This window comes from Sturnus vulgaris, chromosome 12, assembly GCF_052056855.1.
Source record: "Sturnus vulgaris isolate bStuVul1 chromosome 12, bStuVul1.hap1, whole genome shotgun sequence".
Classification (NCBI taxonomy): domain Eukaryota; kingdom Metazoa; phylum Chordata; class Aves; order Passeriformes; family Sturnidae; genus Sturnus; species Sturnus vulgaris.
Window position 1 is genome coordinate 13,004,716 of NC_142254.1, and position 23,529 is coordinate 13,028,244.

Below are 23,529 nucleotides of genomic sequence, written 5' to 3' on the forward strand. Positions count from 1 at the left end.
CCTCTGACCCCTCAGGTGCTCAGCTACCACAGGGAAACAAACCACAGTGATCCGGGGTCACCTTAGGGTGCAGAGATGCAGGGAATGGTCAGGGCAGCTCCCAGCCTGTTCGGTTCCAGAGCTGGGGGACAGGTGCAGGGCCACCTCAGAAGCAGGTAATGATCCTGATGAGCTTCTCTGCCCGCACTAATGAGTCCCACAATGGGGCAGAGCATGTCAGGACCGAGAGCACTCTGCTGACACAGCCCTGCTGCTCCCAGCAGTGCATCCAGCTGCAGCACTTTGAGGGACCCACAGTGCCAGTGAGGACAGGGTGGAAGCTCTGGACTGCCCCTGCTTTTACTGACATCACCAGTTGTGGGGCCAGAAGCTCCCAAAATGGATCTTATATTTCCACAGGTTGATTGTGATTCTCTGTTACTTTGAATGCATCAATACCCAAAGGGGAAGATGAGTTTCTCAGCACCCTCCTTCCAGCACACAGTCCTGCTCCAGACCTGGACACCTCCAGTACTTTCTGCACAGCAGCCTGCTGTCCTTCTGCCCCAGTCCTTATTTTCCTCTGGTGGAAAAGCTCTGTTGTTCTGCTTTGTTTGGTTGCCACAGCCCCTCCAGGCACTACTGTGGGGTGCTTTGCCTTCCCACTCCCCACCCCAGGCCTGGTGTCTCTGCTGTGAGACAGCTCCACCTGAGAGAATCCCCCATGTATAGGGAGACTTCAGGAGCAGTGCTCTGCTGTCTGCTTTTCTCTGAGATTCTGCAGTCCAGTCCTCTCAAATTAGAGCAGAAAATGCTTCCACTTCTTGAGGAAGAACAATGATTATTATGATTGAATTTTTTTTTTCCTGTTTTTTTTTTTCTCCCTCTCCCTAATCTTGGCTATTTGCATTGCAAGTGGAGTGCCGGGTTTGTCTGAAGCCTGCACTACAGAGATGGCTGTGCCCATTGAAACCAGCTTCATTTCTGAATATGGAATGTTCTCAATTAACTCCCTGGGAAATAAACTATGGATGGTTTAATCAGCCAAGATTTTGATTAACTGATTCAAGAGACAGTTCTTGTCTCTTCTGAAAGGGACAAAATGATTGCACAAAAATTACATGTCTTGCTCTAATTTCTGGCTCTCAAGAGCATGGGCATTTGGTGGATTTTGTTTATGTGGAAGATGTTTTTGAGTTCTAGCTTATTCTTCTCCAAACATGTAATTTAAACTATATTGTGATCTATTTTTCATTTAAGTGAAGAAATCCTTGGTGCCAAGGCTGGTGCTCAGCATCTGTGTGCTGATAGAGATACAGAATGTCTCAGGCTCACTAAAGAAAAGGAGCCTTAAAAACAAATCACCCAGTGGGAAGGTCACTGCAAGAAACACAAAGCTGAAAAACTGCACAGAATCTTGTTTGAACTAACATTTGAGAATATTTTTCTATTTCTAATCCTATTTCCCAGGTGCTTTCCCAGTCAGGCTCTCTGCTGGGTCCCTGGGGAGAGGCTGTCTTGTGCTGAGGCAGATTGGCTCTGGGAGCACAGGCTGGTGTTTACTGCAGAGTGCAAGGACTGGGGAGGGTTTATCTGTGCAAATGGAGTGAAGAACTGTCACATCAGAGACTTCTAGCTGGGAAAGGGGCTCAGCAACTTCTTTTTTGGCTTGTGCTGCAGGGCCATTCTGCATCACCACGTTTTCCATTCTAGGGAATGGAAAGATACCAAGATCTTGTGTTAAGGCCATAAAAGTGACTGAGATATTTATTTCTAACCAGCCACTTGTGTTTGAATCATGTTTGAGGCATTCAAGGAGATTGTAGACTTTGCTTGCAGCTCCAATCATGCAAGCTTATGGTTTTTTTTTCTGGATAAATGTGCTTAGGGCACCAGCATCAAGCAGCAGATATGTCCAGCTGCACTTTGGTGGGCAGAGCAAGCTGTCTGCCTTGGGACTGGGTTTGGGAGGAGGTTTTTAGTTAATTTTTCAGTGGCAGAAGAAAAGCATTAATGAGAAACAAAGATATTGGGGAAAAATACAGCAACAGGGTCCAGGTATTTCTTGCTTTACTATTCTTTTACTTGTTCCCTGCCAGTTTTTTGTTACATATCAAAATCTGCACATTTGCTGGTCTGATTTCTTCCTCTCCTACATACAGCTTTGATAATAAACAAGATACCTGCAAAATCTAAAAGGAGGAGAAGGCTGATTTAATTTTACCTCATCCTCTCAATATCTTGTTATTTCCTTCTGGCAATTAGCAACCCATTCAGCTGAGCTCTGAACAATCCCTCTCTCTTTTGCAGTTCAATATTACAGAGATTACAAATAGAAATTGGATTAGCCCAGGCTTCCATATCAAGTAAATAGGTAAAATGTAAAATATTCACTCATGAAAAAAGGCCATTTCTGACTGTTTCATACTGTTGACATAAGAACATAAGAGATCCTCTCCTCTCTCCAAAAAGCGTATTCATTTATTTTAGTGGTTTGCTTTCAAAACTGAGCTAAAAGAAATAATGAGAGCTTAAAAACGTGGATAGATGACTTCTTTTGATGTAAAGGAGAGGGCCAACAAGTGGAGGAAAGTGTGTGAAAAAACAGCTGAAGTGTATCTTCGCTGCAAGCCAGAGGTGTTTGTGCCATTGTGGTGCCCCCATGAAGGTGAAAAAATCACAATAAAAAAATCTCAGCATCCCTTGGCTGTGGATTCTGGCCCAGGGAGGGGCAGGACAGCAGCACCCGGCACTGGGGGTGAGCCAGGTCAGCCAGGCTGGTGGCCATGGCTCTTTTCTGGGTAACTCAGCCCTGCAGGCTCCAGCATCGAGCCTCTCTGAAACCGCGGCAGCGATTCCCAGTCCGTGCTGAGAGCACCGACACCTTTCCGCCTTTGAGGCTGGCCCATCCCGGCATTCAGAGCCCGTCTGGCTCCTGTCCCTGCAGTGGTAGGGGCTGGCACACCGCCCTGGCTCTGCGGTGTCCCCAAGGTCCCAGCATCCCAACGTGATGTGGGTGTCAGGAAAATTAATCCACAAACACCAGAGGTTTATGTCCAGAAAAGGAGACAGAGGAGTCCTTTTTGCTTTATTCGAATAAAGGAAGAGGCCGTGGGACATTCCCCTGGGATCTCTCAAATTTTTGGAGGACGCAGCCTCCTTTTTATCCTGATTTCCCGGCCGCTTTTCCCTCTCTCTTTCCCCATTGGCTGAGGTACTTGAGAGATCCAGACTTCCCGGAACGCCTGATACCTGAAATTCCCCTCTAATGTATAACCCTCCCTTTCAGTTTTTAATTCTTATAGAATTCATAGTTTGTCCCCATTGCTTCTTGCGTCTTTCAATATCCAATTTCATTTATCAGCAAGCCTAGTTTGTTTATAAAGGCAAATATCTTTTTTCAATTCATCAAGCAGTGGGAATGGGAATCAATGGGAATCCATCCCATTGCTTATCTCTCAGTGCTGGTCTTATCTACCAGCAGATCCACAGCTGGTTTGTAAAGACAAATCCGACATTCCTCTCACGGGCGATGCTCGGGCTCTGCCGGGATCGGCGGGATCGTTCCCGGTGTGCGGGGCTCAGCAGCGATGCCCGAACCCCGACCGAGCTCCGGCATCCTTGGCTTTGTGAAATGTTGCACAGAGATTGGTGTCCTTATAGAAACACACCGTGGGATCAGTATAAATCCGAATAGCGAACTCAAAGTAAAGCATGGACATGATTCACAGGAAAACATAACAATTTCATTATATTTGTTTAAATCACTTTGCTGTGAATTGTTGGCTTGTGTTTCTATGTATTTTTTTTTATTATTTTGCCACTATAATTATTGATTGTATCCACTTTTTATGTATAAGGAAATACTGGCTTGTGCGAACATGAGCAGACTTGTCACTGCTGTTATCTGCTTGCTGGCAGTGTAACCTGACAATACGTGTGAACCTTGTCCAGACCTGGTGGGGGCTTGTAGCCACTGCTGCTTGAATGGTAGCCAACATGTTCGGGCTTGCTCAGGCTCGTACCCCAGCACAGTAGGCATGACACAGCCCAGCAAGAAACTGCCAATAAAAGGAGCAGTGGCCAGGGGTAGGATGGATGTGTTGGTGGAGAGCAAACTCCCCGGGTCCCCAGCGCTGCTTGCCCGTTCCTTATCAACAAATTAATAAATTGCCTTATTGATTAATCTACCCAATTGTGGCAAGTAATTTATAACAGCGCGCTGCTGTCCTTTAGCTGGCCAGGCTGGAAAAAGCTCTCTGTGGGTTGCTGAGCCCTTCCGGACAATTTTCTTTCTTTGGTTTTTGAAGCACATCACTGAGCACTCCACAGCTGCGTCATGGTTTTGTGAATGAGCATCACAGGCTGAAACCATTCTTTCCCTTCCTGTTACTTATTTTATATTTTTCTGCAAATAGGGAATCCATATTTCACAAAACTAAAATAGTTGTTGCAACCATCCCTGTAAAAGAGTTTACATTCACAGCAGTCCAAGTGCACGGCAAACAGCTGGCATTTAAAATCTGTCTCGAGGCTGATCACTTTGAACAAGCCTGACAGCAAAACTGATGCGCTGTTAACTGCTGTATTTACTGCTCCTGAAATGCATGTGAGAGATGGAGAGCCGGGTTTGCAAGCAGGCTGTGCTGCAGGATGTGTGTACTGCATGGGACCAGGGTGACAAAACTAAATAATCAGCTATCTCAATGAACCCTGATGATAATATCACAGAAAATCACGCTGCGTTTCCAAAGTGGAGCTGCTGGGGACCCTGAGAGCAAAGACGTCGCCTGGGCTGCCTCTGTGCTGACCGTGATGTGTCCAGCCCATCTTTCCAAGGACTACAGCCCCAGTTTTGCCTGGCACTGCCAGGCAATGAATATAATCAGTACAGAAATCATCAATTTAATAAATTTGAAAGTGCCGTCTCTCCTAGCAGCTAGGTTACTTGCAGGCTGTAATTAAACCTGCCTTCTCTTTCCTTTGATGCATTTTTTCAAGAAAAGTCATCCATTAAAAAAAAAAAAAGGAGGGGTTTGATGTAATTTATTAGGAATTTGGCATATGCTGAGATTTGAAAATGTTTCATACTGTACTAAATGTCTGTTTTACTTAAAGTGGTGACTCTGCTTAGAAACTGTTGGATTAAGCTTAGTAAATTAGTGTGCTGCATTGATATATTTTTCAGGATACTAACTGTGCTGTTAGCAGGAGTTTTTTTGTGTTATCATCTTGTTCAGAGTTTTTGTGAGCTTTTGTGATTGAGTGGTTAGAGGTTCTGGCCAACTGTGACAATAAACCATGAAATGGTTTTACAAGGTGCAAGAAATGATCCAAGAGAACATTGCCTTAATCACCCAAAATTTTCTTCCTAGGGCAGAAACAGCTCCACCAATCTTTGCTCATAGCATACAGATCCTGGGTGGCCCTGACTGGATTTGGAAGGGGGAAAACCCTCCCCTTGCCCACAGTGGAGCTGCAGAAGGCTGTGGTGCCCCAGCCATGGGCAGCGAGCTGCAGGGCTTTGTGGAGGGGCTGCTCTGCCTTGGGCTTCTCCTGCACTCCCCAGGGCATCTGTTCATCATCAGCTCTTTGTGGAAAATTGCCCCTTTAAGCTGCATTTTGGATGATATTCTCTAGAAGCCATAGGGCAGGAAGGGCAGAGCCTCACGGACGCTGAGTCTGGTCCATTGCAGTTCCCAAATTCCAGTTCTGGAACTGTGGGGAAGAGCAGGAGGGTGTGACACCCACTGGCAGCCTGCAGTGCCATACTGCAGCTGCTGATAGATGCACTAACACATGTCTGGTACTTCACAAGTGCCAGTTTACTGCTCCTGCCTTTTTTTAAAGTGACATTTATTTCTCTTTTAACTAGTGAGAGCTTTGAGCATGTTTTTCAACAGCATCCAGACCGTTATTTCATTTTTAGCCATATTCAGTCACTTTTCCTGCTGCCCCTGGTAATTAGAGTTGGGTGTTTTGTTCTGTCAAACACTTCACCATATAGAAAATGTTGTTTTGGTTGTCTTGAAGCTACTGATGAAAGAAAGCATATGGTCTGTGTCAGGGATGGTTTGAAGCTTGGGACTTTCTGAGGATAGTCTAGAGGCAGCTGGGGTCTTCATTGTGCTATTTCTGACACCTACCTGTGGCTGTACAGAGGAAATTGGGTTACGTGGGGGCTTGGCTTAGCTATGACCAGTGTTTCACAAGTGTCTGTGGCTGCAGAATGCATCAGTATGCCAAGGGAGTGAGGAGCTGAAGCAGCCTTGAAATATAGCAGCAGTCTTTGAAAATGAGAAACTAGCAAATAACGTGTTACGTGGTGATGGTCTTCATCTTTATGGTAAATATGAAGTCTCTGAAAGGAAATTAAATTAGCTGTGCTGCAAAAAGCAGTGTTTAATCCTCCCCCCTCCCCCTGACAAAGTGCCCATGCTGGTTGTATCAGCTGCACAAGCAAAAGCAGGAGTGTTCCTGTTAGTGTAGGGACCTGGTGCTCATTGCTGCTCACCCCCTGCACAGCCCTGCCCTCCCCATGGGGACAGGAGCAGGGACATGGTCCATGTTCCATGGGGCCAGCAGGGTCACTCCTGGGATCTTCTGACAGAGCCTGAGCTGTCATTGCAGGAGAGTTTCCCCATTTTTCATAGCCAGGAAAACCCAAACCAAAACCCTTTCTTTGAAGACTGTGATGAGTGTAAAACGGTGGTGGAGGTAAGGGGCTCTGCCACGAGAGGTGGGGATGAATCCAACAGAAGAGCAGCACCTGAGATTTCACAGGGTATTCTGCACTGGAAGGGTTCCACAAGGATTCCTGAGTCCAACTCCTGTGTGAATGGCCCCTCTGGGGATCAAACTCACAGGTTTGGTGCTGTCAGCACCTCAGAGCAGCTGAGTAATGAGGTCACAGAGGATCCTTCAGCTGCTGCACCCATAGCTGCACTTGGATGGTTTGGGACTTTAAGGCTTGTATTTATCAGGTTCAATAGCCTCCTCATGTCATTTTTATAATGTTTATTACTGCTACAAGATGAATACAACTGTATTGCAGGTCACTGGCTAGAGAAGAGACATCTTCCCATCACATCCCTAATTACTGCTCGTGTGGAGTGCTATGGCAACTGCCTTTTTGCAGGGCATCTGCACTCCAGTATCACAGGCTTCTTGGAGCAAGTCCACGCTTTTTTGGATGTGTGCCACCCATCTGGGGGGTGTTCAGCCTCATGACATATCAATTAGGAGTCAGTGTTCAGTGGTAACCACCCTTTTTTTCCCTCTCTTCTTTTGCAATCAGATCTGGAATAGGAATTGTAACACAGGCACCTTCCAGTGGGTGTATGAAAGCTGTTCAGAGCTAAGATCAGGCTCTGGCACGGTGGGAAGGATGCCAGTGGGCAGCTCTGCCTGTAAACCCTGCAGGCTGGGCTGGGCAGTGGCTGTAGGGTGCTGAGGGTGTGACTGTCCCCAGGAGAGCCACCACACACACTCAGGGATCTGCCAGGGGCTTCCACATCAAGGAGGAGGAGAAGGGAGTAAAGGTCTTCTGCTGATCTTCCCCATGGTAACAGGTCACCTAAAAGAGCGTCTTTGGTGATGCTGAAAGCACAGAGGTGGATATCTGAGATGCTTTTTGTGTGGCTTGGGCAGGGGGAGCCCAGCCTGCATGGAACTGAGACCTCTTGGCTTCTCTCTGTGCTTCTCCAGGCAGAGCAAGTCCACTGTGGACCCCCTGTGTGACTGCAGCAGCTTCACAGGGTTTGTTCTGCTGGGAGGAAACAGCCTCGAAGCAGGATGAATAAAGGAGTGTGTTTTATCCTGAGCCTACCAGATTTACTGTGTTTGTATAGAAGGTCAGCTCAGTTTACCTTGAAAAATCAGTGTTTTCCAGATTACTGGCTTTTAATGAGGACTCTGCTGCCCCAGTGCTCCAGAGGAAAGCACAGAGTGCAGAGCTCACAGCTTTGTACACCAGCATTTCCAGTGAATGTGGGTGGGTGTGCTTGGAAACTGGGCAGCATCTGAGCTAATGAGAACTCAGGTGGCTTTAAAAGGCAAGAAGCTGTAGAGAAAACCATGTGAAAATATTACTATTAAAGTATATTAAATACTGAAACATGATTATCCAGTGGGCCTGAGTGCAGGTGTGCTGTGCAGCCCCAGGGCTGCTCACCTTCCATCCTGCTGAGCAGAGAGCCACACCTGTCACATGGTGTGGAAAGAACCAAAATTGCCCCTGCCCTGGCCATCATCTGCCTAAATCCCAAGGGAAGATGTGCAAGGAGCAGGGAGAAGCCAAACCCCAGGTTTAGATGAGCAGAGCATCCTTGGGAGGCACCAGACTTCAGCCTGCCACTGGTGAGTGCAAGGGCAACTAGGAGGAAAGAAACCATCTCTCAAAGTACATAGAATGTGTTATAAACCCCAATCCTGCACCACAGGTGATGAGACTGTAATACAAAATCAATATGTGAAAACTTCACACAAAATCCTTCTTTTGCTTCTCGCTATTTCTGGGCAATTCTTTGTCCCTATTTTTTTGCTCTGTTACCAGGGATTTGGACAAAAACATATTTTGTTGCTGGGCTTTCAGAGGCCCTTACTGTGCTCACCAGGTGCTCAGTGATGGAGCACATGCCAAGGGAAGGAGAAAGTTATTAGTTTTGCTTTGGAGAAGGCAGCAATTTTGTCCCCTTCAGGAGCCCCCATGGGAGCTGTTCTCCATAGGTATTTTAATCTAAATCATTGTGTTTCAGTGCTGGACATGACCCAGTTAGGTGGTGATCCATATGCACTCTGCAAAAGTTTTCCTCTTTCATATAATACAGATTTGGGGAGAAATCTCTGTCGGGGGGAATGATGAGTCCTGTGTCAGCTCATGCCTCATGGGCTTTCTGCCCCACTGGGAAAAGCAAATACCTGCTGGGTTATTCCAGGCTCACTGTTGTCCAGAATAGGGAGCAGGGCTATTGTGCCTGCACCAGTGTGTGCACCTTAGAATTATTCCTGTGAAGCACACCCCAAATTGATGTCATGCAAGAAACAGGGACATTTGGATTTACCATCCCTTAAAGTAAAGCCAGGTGAACACCAGAGCCCTATACTGCCAGCTTGCCACAGCTAAAGAAATTAAAGCAAGAACTGTTCTGAACCCTTCTGTGCCTTTGTCATTTGAAGCTGCAGGTGGCTGGATGTTCTCCTGGCTGTGGACAGCCTTGGCATCTGGTTTCTGCTGCTTCTTTGCATGTGGCACACCAGATTTTGGAAGTCCTTTTTAAAGTAATACCATAAGAGTGATTTGAGTTTTTTTCTTAAACAAGCAGGTGGGTAAAGGGGAGGTACTTGGACAAGTCTTAGGAAGGATTTACCAGGATTCACCAGAAGATACAATGATGGGCTTGGAAAGCTGTGTGATTCTTTAGAATTATTCAGCTCCTGACTGGCATCCAGTATTTGGTATTTCTCTTGCTCTGCCTGGGAAAAATTCTCTCACTCTGGGATTTGTGTAAAAAATGTTTAATTGAGTTCAGAAACTAATGATCAGAAGTGACCATCTGTGACCCCTTAGTAGGCATCTGGATGCATATTTGCCACTTCTGAGGTGTTGAGATAACACAGCGCTATTGCTGATGGGACCAGAAGCCTTATCATCAGATATAATAATACTTTCCAGCTGCACTTGTTGTTTTTTAGTCTTTCCTAAATGAAAATGAGTTCTGCAGGTGGCTAATGCTAGAGGATAATTTGTTTCCGTGCTCGTTTGAAGCCTTGTAGCAAACCCAAGGCTGTGAATAAAAGATGGAAATAAAAGTAAAACGTGATTTCGGGGAAAAAAGACCCTGCATTTTCTGTGCTGGTGAAGTGACTAAGCCGTGTGGCTGCTGATGCAAACCTTTCATCTGCCCAAGGAAAAGGGTTATTATCTTCAGCTGAAGCTGATCGGGCACTGAGCAGCATTTGAGCAGCACATCCAGGCAGATATTTGCATGAGAAACGTGAAGATGAGACTTTGATGTATTTGCAACATCTGAATTCCCATTATGATTTTGATTGTACTGCCCCTTGGGAGTGCCTGGGACACCTTTCCTTTGGCTAAGCTGAAACTCAGGAAGGGAATTTCATGCTCCAGTCCTCCACATTATCTTTTTCATTCTGAGATAACTTTTCCTCTCCTCTCTTCAGCTGATGTCTGGAAAATATTTTAATGACAGCAAGACAGAGGCCACCAGCCTTGCCTTAGGGAGGCAGGGAGATGCTGGGAAAGAGAGGGAGAGAGGCTGGATTGCAGCCCTGGACCAGGACATCCCCGACTTTGCCCTGCTGAGACCTCCTGGGATGTTCTCTGGGTAACCCCTCCTGTGCTGTGCTCCACTGGGCTTGCTTATTAAGAGCTAATGAAAAGAAGCATCACAGGGAATTTCCAGATTTTTTTTTTCCCCTGGTGGAAAACACTGATTTGCTTTAACAAAGAGTTAGGCTGGTCTGGATCAGTGAGCTGGGGGTTGCATGGTACCATCACCCCCCAGAGTGGCTGCTGGGGTGCTCAGTTTGAGCCATAATCCCCGGGCTGCTGGACACCCTGATGTAACATCTTGTGTCTGATGGTGCCTTGTTCCTGGGATAAAGTCTCTAAGAGGGCAGCATGCTTCAAGAAAGGCACGTAGAGAAACAGAAAAGGCTCATAAACTGATGGAAAAGCAGCAGAGTCAGCACAGGACAGCTCTGATAAAAGCCTGTCCAAGGACAATTCGCAATCAAGGACCGAGATGTGGCTTCCCAGGGATCCTCATTAGCTCAGGTGCTCATCAAACCACAATTTAACGCTGGGTGGGGCTTTGTGGGGAGAAATGTTTTTCTTTCTGGAGTATGCAGGAGGCACAGCCATTACTCTGGTAAGCGGCCTCTTGCTCCTACAAGTCCTGCATCAGTAATTACTCTCTGGACAAATTCACTTAATTAAGCCCACTGAGGGGATGCTCTCACAGCGTGGTCATTGCTCTTTAAACTCCCACATACACAGGAGGACTACCATGCTTAGAGGTCTTTTCTGTGAAACAGCTGGATGTGAACCAGGACAGAAAACTATTTCCCTATTGCCATTATGTTTATCTGGTCAAATGATCCCAGTGTCTTTAAATGGGAGGCAGTGGTGAGCAATAAACAATCTCTTTTTTTGTGGCCAAAGTAGTTCATGGCTGGGGCTCTGATTTTTCAGAAGGTGGTATGGGTTGAAATCTGAGCTCTTGTGTTTGCCTTCTACTTCTGCTGGAGCAAGTTATGCCCCAGATAGGAAATGGAGGAGCTCCAAAGTACATCTTTGCCTTGGAAAGTAACCTCAGAGGGTGCACAGCCCCAGCACGCCTGGGGATGCAGGGCTGTGCTGCTCCATGCTACAGCCTCATTGGCTGGAAAACAGAGAAAAGGCCTGGATTTTCAAATAGCCTTGGATTTTCTTGATTTTTTATTTCTCCTTTGAAAGAAAGGCTTTTGTTTTGGAACAAGATCAAATAGATGTGGTCTCTGCTATGCAGAAAAAATTGTATGACACAGAAATCTTTAATTATTCTTTCATTTCTACTTAAACTTCATTATATTCTGTTAGTTAGTTGGCTTATGACTTCAATAAGCTCTTGAATTAGTCATATTATTAATGTAATAAAAATCGAAAGCTAATTCACAGCCGAGTGTTCTGGTACTTGAAAGACGTTTTCAATTTTTTTCCTGAATACAACTTGTCGCGATTTTTTTTAAGCTTATTGTTGTGTGCAGGAGTGTTAAATGTGTGGCATCTGAAAAAAAAAAAAAAGGTAACTAATGCTCACCTAAATGCTTTTCTGCTGAAAGGATTTGTGATACATGATTGCTCCAAAAGCATCTTCTGAAGGGAAGCTCTGGGATGAAGGGTTAGGGATGACAAGGGAGCTCCTCAGGAGCTGCCACCTCCCATTTCACCAGCCTGAACCCCAGATCCTGAATATTTGCATTATAAAAATCCCAACTGGCATAACCCATGGTGGGGCTTAGTTATTAAAGTATTAAACCACCAGATCAGCTTGTAAATTGTTTTGTAGCTGGGTACTGCACATGGCTTTTGCTGTACAGATCTCAAGCTGGGCCAGACCCCCCCTGGAAGAGTGATGGGAACGTGGCTCTGTGTCAGCGATGTTCCCAGCAGGAAAACTCCTGGGGGATGGAAACAGCCTACTCAAGTACCCATTGATTTCTCCTTACAGTTTTTCATCTGAACATTATCATATTTTTTTATTAAGTCAGCTTGTGACTTCAGTAATTTCTTTCATTAGGCTTATTCTGAAGGCAAGATGGCTTAAAATTAAAAGCAACTTCTCAGCCGAGTTAACATTCAAGCACAATTAAGTTAAATCATACAACGGCAAGATGTGAGGAAATAAAAGACCAATTTTGGCAGCAGCAGATGAATTATTACAATGCAGAATCACATGGAATACAATAATAGGGGTTTTTTTCCCCAGTAACATGCCCTAGCTGCAAACCTATAACCACGTCAGTAGGTGTTTATAAACAATAACTGTCTCCTAAAAAATATTATTGAAACACTTTGTGGGTGATGCTGATGTCAAAACTGCTCTTGTGCATGTGCCTGGAAGCAGCATTTGACTTGCCAGGCTGTGTGCTGGAGAGAGCTTTGGTGACAACCAGCCCTGGTCCTGGGCTGGCACAGGGCAGTGCCGGGGTTGGGAATTCTGGGGGTCTCACCTGAAGTTCTCTGCTGCTGCATTGCTGAGGCTCCGTGGTGGCAAACACTCTGCCAAAGTGCTGAGCACTGCCAGAGCTCCGGGATCAGGGCTGGCTCTGTTCACAGTGCTTTGTTACCCCTGCGTTCAGGCATTTGGCATGAGAACAGCTTGTCAGGGAAGCTGAGCCCACGGCATCCCCCGGGGGTTTTGGGGGATTCAGGGAAGTCATTCCAGGGTTTGAGGAAGTCTCCAAGAGAATGGAGATGAGTGGAACAGAGGTTGATGGTGCAGGGGGAGGTGAGTGCAGCCACAGCAGCCACCCCTGCACTCAGGTGTGCCCTGCAGCACCAGGGCACCGGACAAGAGGTGACTCCTTCCCACCGTGGCAGGCACACTTACCCAAAAGGGGTGCGATCCAGTACCACGTGCTTTTTCTGCAGGAGACGGGGCAGGTGGCTCATTTCTGTCAGGCAGCACCTCAGGAGCTCCAGGCATTTGTGTTTGCCTTGATCTGGGCATCAAGGCAGGGCTGCAGGAGGATGCTGCAGTGAAAGCCCTAATCCACTTGTGCTGGCAGGTTAGACAGAGCAGGGATGAGTTTAGTTAAAGAAATAACTTTCCAGGATATAAATGAATGGATGCAATAAAATTCTATTAAGGGATCGTTCCAGTCCTTGAATGGCACTAATGATTGTGTGGGAATAGCAGGCACAAAGAGATTAGCAGCAATCTTTATTTCCCAAGCAGGTTGTCTGTTGAGATGTTGTTACATAAACTAAATGTTCATGTGTTGAGAAGTAATTGTGCAGTTTTGTCTGGAGGGAGTCCCGGGCAAGAGCTGCTTCATAAGGGCAGAATTAGGAGAATTGGTCCGTCGAGAAAAGTGTATTTTGCAAATTTTTATTCAGAGTAAATGGGAACAAACACATTCCTGTGCCGTATCGAGTGTCTCACCAGGATGTTGCCAGGCTGGATGTCTGTAAGGAAGTCAGAGGAGTTGATGTGCCAGGTGTGCTGGGTCCCCTTGGGCAAAGGTCCCCTCAGGGGGGATGTACAAGTACCTATTTCCCTCTCAGGGAATATCCAGAATAACTTGTGAACCTGTTCCAGCTGCACAGATGCTGAAGATGCCCGAGTGACACCAACTCTTCTCCACAGGCTGTCCCCACTGGTGGCTGAGGGATGCTGAGGGGATGGGTGATGTGGCAGGAGGGCATCTGGAGTTAAGCCTGTGAGAATTCTAACTGTAGCTTTCATCTGTCCTTTACATTAAAGTTGTCTTTCTTTCTTCTTTTCTCTTTCTTTCTTCCTGCTTCCTCCCATGCCTCGTTCTCCCCCTCTTCCAGCAATGTGGACACCAAGGAGCTGTGTGGTGAGTGCATCCCTCCTTTTGGGCAAAAGCAATCATTGTGTGCATGAGGCCCTTCAAAGGTTGCATGAAACCCAGTACAGACTGCAGTGCTGTGGAGCTGGGGGATCTCAGCCCTGCTGCTGCTCTGCTCCTTACTCCACTGGAAAATTGGCAGAACTTTTTTCATTTTCTTGCAACACAAATGGGGTCAGAGCTAAGCAAAGCACGTGGATCCCGTTCAATAACAAGCTGGAGTTTAATTTCTGGAGGTGTCGTGGCTTCCAGCTTTGCTCTGAAGTTCAATAAACCCAAATCCCTCTGCAATACCTGTGACATGTTTCTCCCTAGGCCAGCCTTCATGTTTCCCAGCAGGCTGCCTGAGGAGTGCACTGGCTCTGCTGTACCTCCCATAGCTTGCCAAAATTAAAGGCTGAACAGAAAATCTGTGATAATATTTTGTCCCACACCTTGACCAGAAAGGGAATGTTCCCTGCTGGGATTTCTGAAGGGCTTTGCTTCAATGAAGGTGACTCAAGCTGCTAAATCAGGTGTATTTTTCTATGGATGCTTGATATTGGGAAATGTTTCCTGCACCCCAGCTTTTTGGCAGGAGATGGCAAGAGAAGAGTGTGGCCCTGCAGAAAGCTCATCCATGTCCTCTCCTCCCCTCCTGTGCCAGGATGCAGACGAGCATGTGAAGCCACCTCAGCAGGTCTTCACCATTTCCCTTCATCCCTTTCCCACCAATTACAGCCTTTGGAAGTGTGGCTGGGAGTGGGTTGTGCAGACACAGATGGGGTTTCTGGGTGCCTGTGCCAGCAGCAGGCAGCTGCTTCTTATTCCTGATACCCTAAAGACTTCTCTGTCCATGGGTGTGCCTGCACCACGACATTGTCCAGGGTTCCTCTCCTCCTGATGTACCCAACCCCTGCCCACACATTCAGAGCATCTGAGCTGGCAGCAAAAGCAGCAACATTTCCTCTTTCCAGTGGTTATTCCTGCTTGTCCTTGTTTTGGTATGCAAGAAATGAAGATTTCCATAAAATCCTTTTGGTTTGAGGATATGATGGGCTTGTTCCCATCCCTCCATTCTTACTGCCAGCTGACCCAAGAAATCAAATCCCTACAGCTTGAGCCATCAGCTATGCCAGGAAACCCAGGAGTAACAATGGCATTGTTTGACCCCACACAGCTTTCTCCATCACTCTGATAAAATCAGGAAATTACATGGCTGTCACCCAGTGTGATCCCATCTCTCTGCTTCTCCCAGGGTTGAAGCTGCCAGGAGAGAAGGGAGATAAACCCATCACCTCCTGGGGAGAGCGAGGGGAAGCCAGAGAAAGGATCAATCAGCACAAGTTCCTGCCTAGATCTGTTATCTGCTGAATACCTGCCCTTGCCTCTGATTTATTTGCTTGCTTCACTTCTAAGTATTAAACATAAACCCTCAGTTTGTCTAAATGGGAGCTATGGTTTCTCTCTTGAAATGGATTGTGTGTTACAAAATGTTGAGAGCATCTTAAAAGTTATTTATTGAGCCCTGCAGCTTCACATGAATAAAAAACGCTAAAGCAGCAGAGCTGAATACTTTGTTAAAGTCAGCTCTGCTCTCCTCCCATGTCTCGGTCAGTCTCAAGGGCTGTGCTGTGCCCACAACAGCTCATTTCTCCTGAAATGGATGGGCTTTTTATTTCAGGACTTAGAAAAAATCTTTACCTATCAGATCTGCTCCATTTTTCTTTCCCAAGTAGGAAGGAAAAACCAAACAAACACACTGCAATGAGAATAAGCTGTTTACTTATCGTGGAACAGCTGCTGTCAGTCATGCTGTGACATTCGGGTTTCTGCCAAAATCTTCTTCCCTTTGGATATGTTCTCAGACTGTAAATAGCTATAGGCACTTCTAATTAAGCCAAGAAAACCTAATTAGTGGGATTGTTTCCTGGAGTTTATGTCTTGCTGCACTTCACAGAGATGTCACCTCAGTGTGAAACTCCATGTCCTAGTGCTGAGGAACAGCACTGGTGGCTTTTAAGGAACAGCTTTTTGCTGTACTCTGTGTCAATCATCAGAAACAGGGAAAGGACAAGGATGGCACAGAGAAAACGTGGCTCCTTCTCTGTGGAGAACATGTGATTTTGGGCCCAGCTTGCAGCTCTGTTCTCTTCCTTTCAAGGCATATTTTACTTTCAAAAGCTTGTTCAACCTGTGATTATGGGCTGAGGTGTAAATGTGATAGGAATGTAGGGAAAAATGTAAGGCCAGTGTCAGCTCATACGAATTGGGGTGAATTGGAAGGTATTTGGATGCTTTGAGTGGCAAAGAATGTCAAAGGAATGGAAAGGGAATTCCTTTTGAGACCTCTTCCTCCATGACAGCAATAGGAGGGAGAGGAACCATTTACAATCAAATGCAGAAATAGGCACAGAAATAAAGAACCTGAGGAGTTATTTTCAATGGGAGCTGCTGGGTCTTACATCTCCCTTTTGCAATGGTCCCAAATTTCATGGGAATCACACCACTTCCCATCCCTGCAGGACAAATTGTGACTTTGGCTGAGGACACAGACTATAAAAATACCCCTGGAACCATCCTCCCAGGTTTATGTTACCACCAATAATAGATCCTGCTGTGCCAATTAGCCTCAAGTTACATTAACATGTTCCCATCAAGCTTCTCTTGGTTTCCCCAGACTACTTTGCTGACCATATGGGAGACTATGAAGATGTTTTGGCCTCCCTGGAGATGCTGAACCTCTCCATCCTGAAGGCCATGGACTACACCAAAAGGGTGAGTGAGTGCTCCTTCCTCAGCTTTCACAGGCTCAGAGTGAGTGGCATAAAAGTTGCATTAGCAGAGCACATAAATCTGAAAGGTGCCCATCCTCTTCAGCAGTGCTGTGTCCTCCAGCTCTGCAGGCAACACTGGGTCCCTCAGGTGGGATTTTGAATGCATGATTGTTGTCAGCATCACTGAGGGGGCTTTTGGAAACTTCATCTTATAAAGCTGCCTTTAAATCCAGCTTCCACCTTGGAAGGCATCCTGCTTTCCAAATACAGCTGCTCATGTGTGAGGCTGCTATATTAGAAACCAGAGGGCTGTGTGTTTGAAGGACTGCAGAGGAATCATGCAAGCACCAAAACCAAGACATAATGACCTGATTTATATGTGCAAAGTAGCCCTAAGTCCTTAAAAATCCATCATGTATGTTAATGATACTGGATTATTCTAGACAGTGGCACTGATCAAGAAGCATATTGAAGTTCATTTATGAATACCTATAAAATCTGAGCTGATGAACCACATAAACATCCCTGCTGAGAAGTGCACCACTCAGCACTTTGTTGTCTTTCCAGGCTGAGAGAAGTGTTTATAGAGCTTTAGTTCCTTTGAAATTATTTTCTGTCCTTCCACACCAATTAATAGTGCAACTAGGCTGTGCCAGTGATTTTTATTGCCTCAGGATAATCAATTCCTTCTCCCACTTCCACCTTTAACCACATTTGCATCGTTATTTTGTGCCACGATGAATAAAAAGTTTTCCTTTTCACTGGTGAGCACTAAGGTAGTGTGCTGAGGGCCGAGCCAGGGAGGGAGGTTTTGCTTATTCCAAGAAGTTGTAAGTACTTCCCAATCCCAACTACAGCCCTCCTGCAAGCAATCCAAATTGAAATCTCCCTTTCATCTATCTTTGAAGCTGAAAGAGAAACTCAAATTACTCCACATTAAAGAAGTGACAATGATAAGAAATTTCAGGAGTTAGAACAGGAAATGGCAAATTTCTCTCCCCTCTTGCTGCTGAGTAAAGGGCTTGATTTCCTTGCTTGATCAAAATCCATCCATTTTGATGTTTCTGAGGAAGGCAGCAGGGAAAGTGAAGGCACGTATTTAACATGTTGATGTCTTGCCATAATAAATTAAAGGCAAAAGTCTTGGCCAAGCACTGATCTATCTGAAGTGTTAGTGATTTTTTATCAACATTATGAAAGAGTTAAAAAAATCAGGACAACACCAATAGTTCATTTTTTATTATTAACTATCTGTGCCTGTTCATGTCTATTTATATTCATTATTAGCAATTTTCACGACCATCAGGTTTGCCAACTATGTATTTTAAATAAATGTTAACATGCTAATAGAGATCTTAGTAATTCATTCTAGTTTGCTGTTCGTGATGCCTTCCACCACTGCTTTTCCAACGTGATGTGAATATATATGACTAATTCTTGCTAATATTTTGCAAGAGGAAAATGGTCTATTCCCTGCTTATAAATTAGGCATCTAAGCATTTGAGTATTACCTTGCATGAGACATCTACATCAGAAGCAGGATGGTTATTCATTATCCCAACCCACTCATTAAGGAAGAACAACTTTCTCCCCCCTTGATTCAGCAAATTGTGGCAGAATTCACCTGCCTTAATTGCCACAGGTCAAGGTTATTACCTAAACCTGAGCAGGTTACCTCCACCATGATTTTGTGGAGAGAAGCAGGGAGGTCTGGAGCACTGGAGGCACCTTCCTGCTGTGACACTGAAGGGTCACACCACTTCATCTCAAATTCATCTCAGACATTTCCCAAGCCAGGTGAGGGAGTGTTGCCCCAGCATCCTCCCATCCCCTCATTTTATCAGCCCGTGGGGTGTGCTGCTCTTCTCTGCCTGGCAGATTTTTGGCAAGGGAGCAAGCAGAGCAAGACTCCGTCACACAGAGGAGCTGGCAGAGAAATATTTAATGAAAAACAAAGTTCCCCACTGTGATTTTGTGAACAAAGTGGTACAAACCTCACCAATGAATTATTCAAAGGTAGACACTTTGTTCAGGTAAAGAAGCAGGGGAAAAGAAAACCCAACAGAAAAGAAGCTGTTGTGGGTGGTGGAGAAACCTGTCTCTGGTGTTCAAACAGGATACATTCGGTTTGGAAGGAATTTAAACCTCATCAAATTCCACCACTTTGCCATGGGCAGGGACACCTTCCACTAGACCAGTGGAATACAGAGCCCCATCCAGCCTGGCCCTGGGCACTTTCAGGGATGGGGAGTTTCCTTCTGCTCTGTCTTCTCCCCATGATGTGATGCTGTAACCAGGGGTCCCCTGCTGATGGGGTAGCAGGATGTTTAAAAGATTCGTCCATTTAATATACATTTTTAGAAACACTGGGAGAGGTGAAAGGTGGCCAAAGCAGCAGGCTTTGGTAGAGTTAAGTGTGGTTTTGTGCCCCCTGATGCTCAAGCCTGTTGCTGTCCTTACACCTTTTCTTGTGGCCAGATCCTGCAAAGGGCTGGGTGATGATGCTGAGCATTGTGAGTTGTGAGCAAAGTGCTTTGCTGGTGAGCTGCTCCTGCTTCTCCATAATAAAATACACATTTCCTAAGCTGGAGGAAGCTTTTGATGGTTTAGGAGTGTTCCTATTTCCTCCTTTTCAAACAATGTATTTAGGGCAAACAATAAATGAAGTCTAACCTTTTTCTGTGTTGTCTTTCTGAGAGGTGCCAGCTGATGAGAGGGCATGGAGAACCATGGTATTTAATTGCTGTTTATATTTCTCACCTTAAAAGACAACTGATTACTTCTTATTCATAAAAAGAGAAAGCAGCAATTATCTCGTGCTGGAGGAGCTCATAAAGTATCAGCAGTAATTAGATTCAGTAGTGGAAGGTCTCACACAGCAAAACAAAATCTGTCATTGTAATTATTTTCCAATACAGTGATGTCCGTGCCACATTGAAATGACTGCTGGTGGCAATTGGAAATGCAAAGTTAAATTGGAGAGAAAGGAAATGAACTTTTGGGTTCTAAATAAAGCTGACAGCAGGAGATGTTCCTCTATAATTCTCTTGTAGTGTTGTACAGTGCAGTCAGCAAACACCAAAACCGACATGAGTGGGCAGGACGTGGTTTGTGTCCGGTGTCAGAGGGTGTGGGGTGTGGTGGGAGCTGGGCCAGCAGAGCCAGGTTGGTGCTGTCCCTCCCCCTGGGTCACCGAGTCCCCTTCCTCAGGGGACAGTGCCCACCCAGCGCTTCCACCACCCCTGTCAGCTTTGGGGGTGACAGGGGAAGTGCCTGGGGATGGCAGAGGTGGTGGTTACCACTGCCCACCCTCACCCAGACAGCCTGGGAAATGTGATTTAGCTTGGTTAAAAAACAGCGTGGGGTTTTGAGCCTGAGAGGCTCAATTAGCCTTGTTCCTGACAGGTCCAGTTTCCACTGCCAGCTGCACTGGGATTGCTCCTGCTTCCAGCTTCTGCCAATTAAGCATTTTGCAGGACAGACCACGGAAGCATCAGCAAAGTGACCTTAAGTGGTGAGGCAAACTTTAAAAGCAAGCTGCAAAGAAATCCAAAAAAATGCTGAGTGATGAACATTTTTAAGGATGAAGCAGCTCAGATTTAAAGTCAAATCATTCCTTCCTGGGGATGCTCCTGTTGGCAGCAGATGAGTCCAAGAAGCACTGGAGACTGACCTTGGTGTGCCCTGTCCCAGATGGAAGGAGAGCACTTGGAAAACAAAATTACCCAAAACTGGAGCTGAAATTGCAACTGCCCATGCACATGCCAGAATGAGACTGGCTGCAGGGAAGAGTAGGGTATAGCAGGAAGGATTTATGGGGCTGCCCTGAGGATCTGAGGGTGGGCCTGGACCAGCCACTGCTGGTGTTCAGCATCACCTTTGGTCCTGGAGAGCAGAGATGTGAAAGACAGTGTTTTACTCCTTGCCTGCTCACTGGTTGCTCTGCTGCCAGTCTCTGTTATCTCATTTATGGACCTGGAGAGGAAATATGACCAAGAGGTGACACAACACACACTCCCTGAGAGCCTTCTCTGTCAGAGTGCCAAACACCACATGTGTCATATAGGCTGGCAGTGTACCCAAAGCAGCTGCAAATGCATTTTCCCCTTAAAATTCATTACTCGGATGTGAGAATATGCAAATCATAAAGGGAAAACTGAGTGCAGTGACCTTCAACACCAGCTGCAGCTGCTCCAGCAGCAGTAGGGACCCCAGAGGTATCTAGGTACAGTTGAATAGGTTTTCATGTTATTTTTGAGTTGAATTGTTCCTGCAGCAATCCATCCTTCTTGTCTCTGCCTTATGAGATGTAATTGCAGTGAACAGGAGATGCTGGGCTCCTGGAGCTCAGTGGAGGTGCTGCAGCAAATGTCCTCTCCCTGCTGCAGGTGCCAGGCTGGCCATGGGGCTCCCCCAGTTTTCAGCCCCCAGCAGCAAACTGTGCTTGTTTGAGCAGCTCAGCTACAGCCCCAGAGCAGGAACCATCTGCCAGCAGTCTTGGATGCTAAAAATGGTGGATGGTATTTTTTGTTTTACAGCACAGCCCAGATCAGCAATATAGAGTGTTCTTATTTGCATTCTTACCTGCCAAACTTAAGCTTGCCAAAAGTGATATTGCTCTTTTTTGAACGATGACACCTCGAGATAAAATAGTAGCTAGAAATAATCCTCAAAAAGAACCTTTTCCTCACATCCTCCAGCTAATCCTTTATCTCAGCCTTTCATTTAACTTGAGCAGGTTTTCTCCTGCTCTGCTGAATGGACTTGGTGCTCACCCTGAGGGTATCAGGGTCCTGGGGCAGGGCTGTGCCCTGTCAGGTGATGGACCCGTGGCAGGGTGGAACAGCAGCACAGTGGTGGCACTTCTGGGTTGTGTCCAGCCTAGAAAATGCGAGCTCATGTTCTGGCCTTGCCTCATGGTGGTAAAATGAACAAGAGTTGAAGATCTCTGGTCTGGGTTTGAAGCCTGAGGGATGTCACTGCAGTGCAGCACAGCCAGGTCTGAAACACTCCTGTGATGCAGTTAAAGAAGCAATCATGGTGAATGGCTGTGGCTGAAAAAAGAAAAGCGTGGTGATGGGTCAGTGGATTGGTAAAGGATGAGTCAACTCTCCATGTGTTTTGAATGACACATTTCTGAACAATTTCTGTATCAATTTCTATAGCAAAAAAACAGATGCTGATCTCTAGGAAAGTTGTGGAACTTCATAGTTGAAGAACAATCTGAAAAGAAACGAGGTGCTCTTGTTTAGCTTCTCTGAAAATATTTCTGCAACTCTTCTCTGAAACTAATTTAAGAAAATATTGCACCACAAATTAAAACGAAATGTGCTGCTTCAGTTCTGCAAGAACTGGATTTTCCCCATCTTTTCTGGTCAGACTCCAGACCAGAAAGCCTCTTCTCCATGTGATGCCATCCGGAGCCACTTTCCTGCCAGCTCTGCAGGGCTGTGCATGAGATCCAGCTGGGCTGCCAGACTGTGGGGAGAGGGGCTGGCAGGGAGATGAATCTTAAGGTCTGTCTTGGAATTTATTTTTAGATTAAGATCCTCATTTGCTGCTCTTCTGTTTGTCTGTCACTACAAAGTTCATGCCCTGCATTTTCTCTGAAAAGGAAGAACATCTTCTCTGGAGGTCTTGCTTGTGCTGTCCCGGCTCCAGCTCTCACGGACCTCCTGTAGGACGTAGTTTTCCTCCTCTTCTCTCCCATTTTGCTCCTGGAATTTAGGTGGGTTGTATGGTGCAGGTGTCAGTGCTGTTGTTTTGCCAAGTAGTCCGAGAGCAGCTTTGAAGGAGCCACCAGAGGGAAAGGCAGAGCCAGGCTGAGCCTTCAGCAGCTTGACCCTCCCACACTGCTACATCTGCAGGGTCCTTTGAGCAGGTCCTGTTTGGAAAACAAAATCTGCACTTTCCTTGGAAAACTGAAATAAAATATGTATGAAATGCTGCTTTGTGGGTACTAAACACAGCTAATTAGGAACATGTGTGGAGCAAAAGGCTGATTAGAGCAGGGTGTTGAGGAGCAGGAGGCCACGCTGTTCTTTGCCTGCTGGGTGAGAGGACAGGGTGTAAAAAGGGACCACTCTGGGTCCACAGGTGACCTCGGGGATGTGCAGCACAGCAGATACTTGCCCTTCACATCCCTGAAATGATGGGATTCCAGTGCAGCAGGGAGGCTCTCTAATAGAGAATAGAGAAGTCCTGTGGTGAATTGCTTGGGAAGGGTCCATGGCAGGAGATCTTCAGGACCACACAAGGTAAGCTTGAGATGAGTCCAACATTGAGATTTGCAAAAGGAGGATTTTATAGCAAAACACTTTTCAAATCCATATGATGCTGTTGTCATTTTTAAAATCAGAACAGGTGTCTCATTTTAGTTTTTAGAGCTGTTTCGGGAAGGCTGAGGGTCTTTCATATGGTAATGCTTTCATTTATCAACTATTTAAATGCCTGTTCTCTTCAGGTTTCTCCTACTGATTATGTGCCAGGCAATCACTTTTGGGTCTCTGCTTTGGAAGGGATTTAAAAGTCGGGGGGGAGGGAAAGGAGAAAGAGGCAGGTCTGAGTGTTATTTTAATTATAAGAAAATATCTCTTGGAAGCAAACAGGCAATTATGAGCAACGAATTTAAATCAGCCACTCAGAGATTACAGTGCAACACATGCCTGGTTTTTAAAGGGCTGGGTGGGTGGAA

At 45.9% G+C, this 23,529-nt stretch overlaps 1 protein-coding gene across 1 annotated transcript in view; it reads left to right on the plus strand.

The window, feature by feature from the left end:
- The window catches only part of NECAB2 (N-terminal EF-hand calcium binding protein 2), a 73,220-nt gene that overhangs the window by 41,491 nt on the left and 8,200 nt on the right, over nucleotides 1–23,529 (plus strand). The window contains exons 4-5 of the mRNA XM_014880770.2: nucleotides 14,042–14,067; nucleotides 16,739–16,836. Coding sequence (XP_014736256.1) covers nucleotides 14,042–14,067; nucleotides 16,739–16,836 — 124 coding nt within the window. The remainder of the gene's footprint in view (nucleotides 1–14,041; nucleotides 14,068–16,738; nucleotides 16,837–23,529) is intronic.